Source organism: Cucurbita pepo, chromosome LG10, assembly GCF_002806865.2.
Source record: "Cucurbita pepo subsp. pepo cultivar mu-cu-16 chromosome LG10, ASM280686v2, whole genome shotgun sequence".
Lineage (NCBI taxonomy): Eukaryota > Viridiplantae > Streptophyta > Magnoliopsida > Cucurbitales > Cucurbitaceae > Cucurbita > Cucurbita pepo.
The window spans coordinates 5,079,019-5,087,530 of record NC_036647.1 but is presented as its reverse complement, the minus strand read 5'-3'; the positions used below and the strand labels follow the sequence as shown (position 1 = coordinate 5,087,530).

General features: G+C 33.9%; 2 protein-coding genes across 3 annotated transcripts; one reads left to right on the top strand and one right to left on the bottom strand.

The window, feature by feature from the left end:
• Window positions 1–907: 907 nt before the first annotated feature.
• On the bottom strand, window positions 908–5,338 carry LOC111804524 (uracil phosphoribosyltransferase). Of its 2 annotated transcripts, none has more exons than XM_023689364.1 (12): window positions 5,118–5,338; window positions 4,943–5,035; window positions 4,649–4,727; window positions 3,946–4,004; window positions 3,642–3,719; window positions 3,370–3,451; window positions 3,148–3,196; window positions 2,726–2,787; window positions 1,772–1,839; window positions 1,476–1,531; window positions 1,347–1,394; window positions 908–1,244 (listed from the first exon to the last, which is right to left on the bottom strand). In XM_023689364.1, the coding sequence occupies exons 1-12, from the start codon at window positions 5,262–5,264 to the stop codon at window positions 1,193–1,195; spliced, it is 873 nt and encodes a 290-aa protein (XP_023545132.1). In that variant the 5' UTR covers window positions 5,265–5,338; the 3' UTR covers window positions 908–1,192. The 2 variants fall into 2 exon arrangements, with proteins under 2 accessions (XP_023545132.1, XP_023545133.1); XM_023689365.1 differs by having other exon boundaries at window positions 4,943–5,021; window positions 5,118–5,153.
• Window positions 5,339–6,626: 1,288 nt separating this feature from the next.
• LOC111804523 lies at window positions 6,627–7,703 on the top strand. Its single transcript, XM_023689363.1, has one exon. The coding sequence runs from the start codon at window positions 6,746–6,748 to the stop codon at window positions 7,634–7,636; it is 891 nt and encodes a 296-aa protein (XP_023545131.1). The 5' UTR covers window positions 6,627–6,745; the 3' UTR covers window positions 7,637–7,703.
• The last annotated feature ends 809 nt before the right edge of the window (window positions 7,704–8,512 follow it).

Sequence of the window (8,512 nt, the reverse complement as noted above, 5' to 3'; positions counted from 1 at the left end):
TGTGGGGGTGGTGGGGGCGGTGGGGGCTGTGGCGGCGGAGGCGGTTGTGGCGATTGATGATAAAGGGTAGCAGCATTTATGTTTGGAATGGATATCTGGTGTATAAGTGAAGAAAATTAGTAAAGAATTTGTGTTTTATCATTGGTTGTGTTGAAATAAATTAGTGTTTTTGATTCTCTTGCAATTATAAGTTTTTCTCCAAATATCTTGAAAAAAAAAAAGTTTAATATGTGCATGCAATAAATTATGAAATATTTACAAAAAAGTTTTAGAGAAAATTCATTTAAGTTAATTTTTAGAGTTTTAAAAAAAGTATTATAAAGCTTTTTGGCTTATAATTTGACCAAAAAATTCAAATATTTATTTAAAAATGGTAAGAAAACAATTACAAATTTCTCATTTCCATGAAGTTGCAGCCATAATTTAAACAGTTGACTATATCATTGTGAAAATAATATTATGCTCAATTATCCTCCAACACAGACATTTTGTTCAATAATAAACGACCAAGAAAGTACAACCAACATTTAATAGGTCAATGAATCGCTTCTGTCCCTCAAATATTCCGAAGTCAACCGATCTAACCAGATTATTTTAACAAAAAAAGTGTTCAAAAAATTAAGGATTTTGTTTGATTCATTGCAGCAGCTGAGAGGTGATCGGAGATCATCGAAGGCAATGACTGAATGGCCCATTTTTCTTATTTGGTGTTTTGAAGGTAATTCTATGCGGTTGGTGGGAAGTACACCAGAATTAGATGAACAGCCGAGGTCCTGTTTATGGTGACGACGGAACAATTTTCAGCGGGAGAGGAGGGTATGACAGTGGTGGTGGTGGAGGTGGTGGCAGTGGAGGTTGAACTGGCTATTGACCATGCAAGAAAGTAAAGGATATGTAAAGATTATACTTACAGGAACTAGATGGTAAAGATTTCAGAAACCATAACAAAATCCAAGCGTTGCAAATAACCATATTAGTTTAGAAGAACACAACTACAACTAAAATCGATGGAGGAGGGAGGAAAGATTAAGTCCATAAATATAGCTTTTCCCCTAATTCTCCTATACTGACTCTTTCATTGCCGTGACATTCAGAAATTATCATTTGATTTATACGCAATCTTACAATCGCCATATAATCTCAAGTAGATCATTACCAAGCAACAGAATTTCTGATGCTCAATGAAACAGTTTCATGTGCCAAAGCTGCGATCGCCAGCATCTCCAAGTCCAGGAATTATAAACCTGCAAACAACCCATTAGTCAACCTCTGTACTGTGCGCAAGATTTGTTCATACTTTCAAACTGCTAAACATCAAGACTTGATCATTTGGTAATAAAACAAACCCTTTTTCGTTAACTGTCGGGTCAATAATCCCGGTGTATACATGTAGCCTGAAGATCACAAACGTCCAAGGATTAGTGGAAGACTTTTGACTTTGTTTTAAGATTGAATCAAATAGAACAGGTGATTACCCTGGAAACTTCTCGCTGAGCTTTTTTAGAGCGGGAGGTGCAGCAACAGCAGATATCTGCGATATGACAATCCAATTTTAGTATATAATGGACTTCAGAACTTCAGATATTCACAGTGAACGGATTGAAAGTTGAATATGATTAAAGGAGACTTATTTAGATGGCCATCATCAAGGACACACAATATCCAAAATTATTGACTACTGCTGCAGTGTAAAACCATGACGCATTGATTTTTTGATAGTTAATACCCAAAAAACTTGACACGAAAGCAAGAGATCCGCTAATTTCAATACCACTTTTATTTGCTTGTTGTCAATTCCACGTTCCTTTATGAGATCAAGAGCTGCCACAACTGTGCCACCTAAAATTATGATACCCAGAAAAACATATTAAAGTAAATAAAATAACTGCCCAATTCACCGTTATATTAAATGATGATTCCCGTATACATTAACTTGACACACAAGTGCAAGTTACATGGATGCTATAACATTCTCAAACAACATAGTTTCTAAATGAGGTCATGACAGGAATGACAAGAGAGTAAAGAAAGGGGAACAAGTAATACTAGAACAACAGGCAAAGGATAAAAAGTTCAATTATACAGAGATCAGAACTTTCTATCAATCGAATCACTACCAAGCAATGAACTTAAACTGGCCCAAGCAAATAACCATCAATTGGCCCAACTTTCAGAGCTATGAATTTAAACTGCGGTGGCAAAACATATACGGTCTATGAGCTTTACAGTACCAATTGTTGTTGGCTCAAGTAGTTGTCTCGTGGAATAAGTCAAGTACACATCGACTAAGCTAAGCAACCATGATTATCCAAAGTATAATCATGGTTGCTATAACATTCTCAAACAACATAGTTTCTAAATGAGGTCATGACAGGAATGACAAGAGAGTAAAGAAAGGGGAACAAGTAATACTAGAACAACAGGCAAAGGATAAAAAGTTCAATTATACAGAGATCAGAACTTTCTATCAATCGAATCACTACCAAGCAATGAACTTAAACTGGCCCAAGCAAATAACCATCAATTGGCCCAACTTTCAGAGCTATGAATTTAAACTGCGGTGGCAAAACATATACGGTCTATGAGCTTTACAGTACCAATTGTTGTTGGCTCAAGTAGTTGTCTCGTGGAATAAGTCAAGTACACATCGACTAAGCTAAGCAACCATGATTATCCAAAGTATGAAAAAGAAAAAAGGAGCTCCATTAATTAGTATAGTACAAACCTGTTGCAAGCATGGGATCAACCACAAAAATTCGAGAACCTTCAGGAAAATTTTCAGGTAACCTGTCAAAACAACATAAAATGAAATTGTGAAGAGTTAATATACTCTTGTGCATAGCTCAAGAAGTCAAGGCATCATATCCTCAAACAAAACATCAAAGGTTTGAATCCTCATCCCAATATGTTGGAACTCAAAAAAAAATACGGAGAGAAAAGGACTGGTATGGTATTCCGAACCTCATTATTCATCTAGAGCTTTATTAGTAAAACAAGGGAAAGTTGACACTGCTTTACCTCAGGGTCGTAGAACAGAGATGACCATAAGAAGTAAAAATTTTAATAATACGTAGAGAAAAAGCATGAAAAATGCAACAAACAAGTGTCATTAACAAAGTAATATTTATAATGACTTGGAAAGCTCACTTGTTAAGATATATAGTTGGTTGAAGAGTCTCCTCGTCCCTGCTTATCCCTTTAATTTGAAAGAAAATATGAAATTAAAAGGGATGAAAATTGAGATCATATCGACTTAACTAAATAAATTGATTAAAAATATACAAGGTAAATAAACAAAATTACAACACGCCAGTCTTCACATGAATATCTTTTCTGATCAGAACATCGGCATTATCCTACTGTCCTTACCAAGATGGTACATTTTTGTTGCAGGCAATACAGATGATGCGTATTCTGCAAGAGCTAGACCAGCTCTGAGGATGGGAATTATCTGAAAAGGCAAAGTCAAATGAACAATTTTAGGCTATAATGCACGAAATTCCACCGAAATAAAATGGCAAAACTGTATTGCTGTCCTTTTCTTTCCTTTTTGTGGTAGGGGATGGCGGCAACAAACTGGAAGTATAAACATTAATCAATAGGCCAGAACAAGAGTAGTGGGGAAAAAAAAGAAGTCTAACCGCCACAGGCTCTCTTGGATCGACGAACTCAACTGAAGCAACACCCATGGGTGACTGTATCTCCCCTGTTACAGTAGGCTGATAGGGATAGGACCACAAATTTGTAAGTAAATACAAATATAAACTAAAACTGACATTTATTTGAATAAGACTTGAAGATTTGTTCTTCTCTCATCAGAACAGTTTTATATTACATGAATACAAAAATAATAATAATAGTTATTTTTATTTATCTAAGCATTTAATGGTTTCACTTTACTAAGGAAGGCTCTAATGCAATGTTCCAAGTAGTATAAGAACTAACCAACCAATCCCTTGAAGCTTCATAAATAAGCAGTCTTCCTAGCTCTGCCATTGCATTTTCTGCAATAAATAAAGCATAAATATCCTCCACAAATTATTGATGGCATAGCCAAAAAGCGAAAGCTTACTAGAGAAAACTGCCTTCCACTACTCAAATACACAACTCGACTATCGCAGTCATCCTACAGTTTTTCAATTGAAAACTTCACCTCTGGAGTTTTTCTCATGGCTCAGAAATGAAAATAGTTATTGACAAATTTAACAAAGACAGGAAAGACGAGATGATAAGGAATCACTACAAGGGAAAATAAGATTCGGATTGCCTTGTTGATCAAATATCTCAAGGCAATAACACCCTTATTTGAGATTCGAATCCCTCTACAAACAAGATTGATCATGTCAAACTTGAATGATTCTAAATATATAACCTAAACTACGTAGAATTGCAAAAAAAAACTTAGCCCTAATGTTAAGAAATCACTCTAAGGGGAAGTAAAATTCGGATTACCTTGTTGATCTAATATCTTAAGGCAAAAACACTATGTTTGAGATTCAAATCACTCCACAAGTCAGATCGATATGTGAAGCTTGAATAATTCTAAACATGCAACCTAAACTACATATAATTGCAAAGTACAAGTGTTCTTTTTACTACCTCTACAGTAGTATAAGAAAACATCTTTAAGAACTACATCAATACTCACTAAAAATGGGGCAAGGAGTTTGTTCATTCCTCAAAACTGAAACCCAGTGCTTGATCAACGGATGAGGAGGAACATAAACCTGTAAATCCATCGACTACACTTAATTAACAATTAATTAAAAAAACGAATTAAATCGTTCCAGTTAATCCAATCACCAGTGTAAAACTATAAGTTTCACATTTTACAAAATTCTGATCAGTAACTTACGAATTTTCCTACAACCTATAGCAATAAGCCTCACATTAAGCGAAACAGAAAAATGCAAAGTAAGATAAAGAGTAAGGAAGTACTAACGAGCATTCTATCATCTGAAACAGGCTTGGGTTCCGTGGCCATGTGAGCGTTCATGGCAACAAAGCTTCGGCGCCGGATTCTGGAATAGGATAACTAATGGTAAAACAAAGATTGGAGATAAATAAGTACCAAGTTTGGGAGAATCGGGGAGGCGACAAAAGGGAAGAGGCGTTACCTTATTGGAATTGAGAAGAGATGGAAAAGGAGAAAGTAATTGAGGAGGAGGAGGAGGAGGATTAGGGTTTTGGAGGGACCAAGTGGGGCCAAGGCGCGGTGTGCCGGAAGAACACCGGTGAGGAAGATTTATGCGGCACAAAGCCATTCGTGGAAGTAATGATAATGAGTCCAGGATTCGATTTCCTGCGCTCTTAGCGGAGATGCAGTCTCAGATTCTGCGTTCCACTTTTCAAATATAAAATATATTTTTAAAAGAATAATAATCTCTGTTCTACCACTAACCAACGGTCGTGGGCCTCACCCAGTCGTTTCTATTGGGCCTCGATTCAATCTAAGGCCCAATTAGAAACTTATCATTGCTAACGAAGATACACATTTGAATACTACATAATAAACATTTCATTCAAAATCATCCTATCTTAATTTTAAAATATATATTCTTTTTCTTGGAGGATCAAATCCCACCTCGACTAATTTAGGGAATGATCATGAGTTTATAATCAATNCAGAATCCAGACAAAATAATAATAATAATAATAAAGCAAAAACAAATAAAAATAAAATAAAATTGTTTATGTAATTTTTGTTATCTAACTAATTTGTTAATTAATACTTTGGAATTAATCAGATTTTTATCTATTTCTCTTTTCTACTAAGATTCTTCTTATTTAAATNTAAATACTATCTAGCGTTTTGGGGAGGCACAAAGCAAAGCCATGAGAGCTTATACTCAAAGTAGACAATATCNTCTACTAAGATTCTTCTTATTTAAATTAATAAAATTTTACTACTTTTCTTATAATACCCTTAAATATTTTTTAAAAATTAAAAAAAAAATTACTCTTGATATTGGCTTTAGTTAATATTTTATTTCNCTGGAGAGTTGTGTTCGTCTAACACTTTTTTATCTAAATCATAGAGTATTTTTAAAATACTATTAAATATTTCAAGGCATTTTAAAAATAGAATACTAAATGTTTTCATCCAAAACTATCTATAAATGTATAAAATTGAAGGGTATTTTTAAAACACTATTAAAAATTTTAAGGCATTTTAAAAATAGAATACTGACCGTTTTCATCCAAAACTACAGATAAATGTATAAAATTGAAGGGTACTATTAAAAAATTTAAAAATTTAAAAATATTTTTGAGAGAAAGTATAAAATCTACCGATATTTTTATTAATTTAATCTAAAAAAATTGATTTTTTTTTATAAAGACTTTACATTTTTATATAGATTAAATTCACACGTTTTAAAATATTGAAGAGGTCAAAGTAAAGGCTTAAAGTAATATAACTCCTTATTATTAACATATTTTATATTTAAAAAAGTTGTATAATTAATATAGTATATTATATTAACCTATTTCAATTTGATAAATATAAATTCAATTTATAACATGAGTATAGGTTTTTTTAATATGAATATGCATTTAAAATTAAAAATTTAGATATTATTACATTAAAATTTTCAAATATAATTAATATTTTTATTATGATGGCAACTTGCTAGTCAACCAAAAGTAGCAAGTCAACAAAATAATAAGAGACGCTAAATTAAAAAAAACGCGTTCTCCTCCGCCTTTAATATCTCCTCTGCTCTTCTCTGATACCCAAACCACGATGGCTCCGGTGCCGAACCAAACCAAGTTCCATTTCACACATCCAAACCACCCTTTGCTGTATCACTCCGACAGCCACCACGATTACATCTGCGATGCCTGCAAAACCCCCGGTTCCGGCAGCCGGTTCCGATGCCATTCCTGCAATTTCGATCTCCACGAATACTGCGCCGATTGCCCCGACAAACTCTCCTCATCCATCCACCACAACCACCACCTCACTCTGGTTCTCCGTAAGCCCAGCGGCGCTCGCCTGAACGAGCGAATCTGCGACGTTTGTCGGGACCCGGTTGAGGGGCTGTTCTACCGGTGCAAAGACTGCGATTTCGACGCCCACCCACTCTGCACCCAACTCCCTAAAGAGCTCCGCCATGTGGCCGACAACAAACATTCTCTCAAGCTCCAGAAGCTTCCGTACGGTAGCTGCTCTGTTTGCAAACAGGGCTGTTCTTCTCTTTGGGTGTACGGATGCGAGATCTGTAGAGTCAATATCCATCTTGACTGCTTGATTGGACCGGACGTATCGCCGCCGAGTCAGACAACGTCTCGTGGGATACGGCCGTCGTGGACAGCCGGGCCGCCTCCGTTTCCTGGCGGCGATTTTCCGTGGAATAGTGGGGGATTTCCGTACGGTAATTATGGAATGGGAGGGCATAATGGGGTTTATGGCTACGCCGCCCCTTACAGCGTTCCCGATTACCATTTTATGTATCCAAATTATGGATTTGTGCACAGTAATGGGAATCATCAGACGAGTGAAGCAGTAAATGCAGCTCAGCCGCCGCCGTCGGCTAGTGGGGGAAAGCCTGGAAAGTCAATGTTTGCTCTAGTGGGTAGACTGACAGTTGGCGTGATGTCTAGTGTTATTTTTGGTTTCCCTATTGGCTTTTAATCGGATTTCGATTATTGTAACTGGAAATTGAAATATATTGCTTTTTTAATTCAATTCAAATTCGAGCTTATTCCAATAAAAATACGTCAATTATTATCACAAAAACTTATAAATTACTACTTTAAGTAATTCATTGTCCCTATTAAACTCAGAATCCAGACAAAATAATAATAATAATAATAAAGCAAAAACAAATAAAAATAAAATAAAATTGTTTATGTAATTTTTGTTATCTAACTAATTTGTTAATTAATACTTTGGAATTAATCAGATTTTTATCTATTTCTCTTTTCTACTAAGATTCTTCTTATTTAAATTAATAAAATTTTACTACTTTTCTTATAATACCCTTAAATATTTTTTAAAAATTAAAAAAAAAATTACTCTTGATATTGGCTTTAGTTAATATTTTATTTCGAAAACACTCGTATTCTTTCGATAGTATTTCAAAAATATCATTAAACCTTACAAAAACAAAAAATTAATACCCTTCCATTTTTGTTTAAAACAAATTTTACTAGGTTAAAAAATGCCAATAAAATTTCAAACTTTTAATGTTATTTTGTTGAATTTATGAGTGTTTTTTAGACGTGGTATTATTAACTGTAGATGTATTTTTTTAAAAAAAATTAAAATTTAAAGATATTTAATAAATCTTCTAAAAATTTAAGTATATTTTTTAAAGCGTTAGAGGGGTATTTTAAAACTCAAGTTTAAAAATATTTTTGAAATAAAATATTAACTATTTTCCATCGAAATGAAAGGTAATTTTAAACTTTTTTATGAAAGTTTAGAAATACTTTAAAGATTTTTTAAAAAATTTAAGAGTATTATTATTATTTTTTTTTTTTTTTTTTGCAAATTTAAAAATATTTT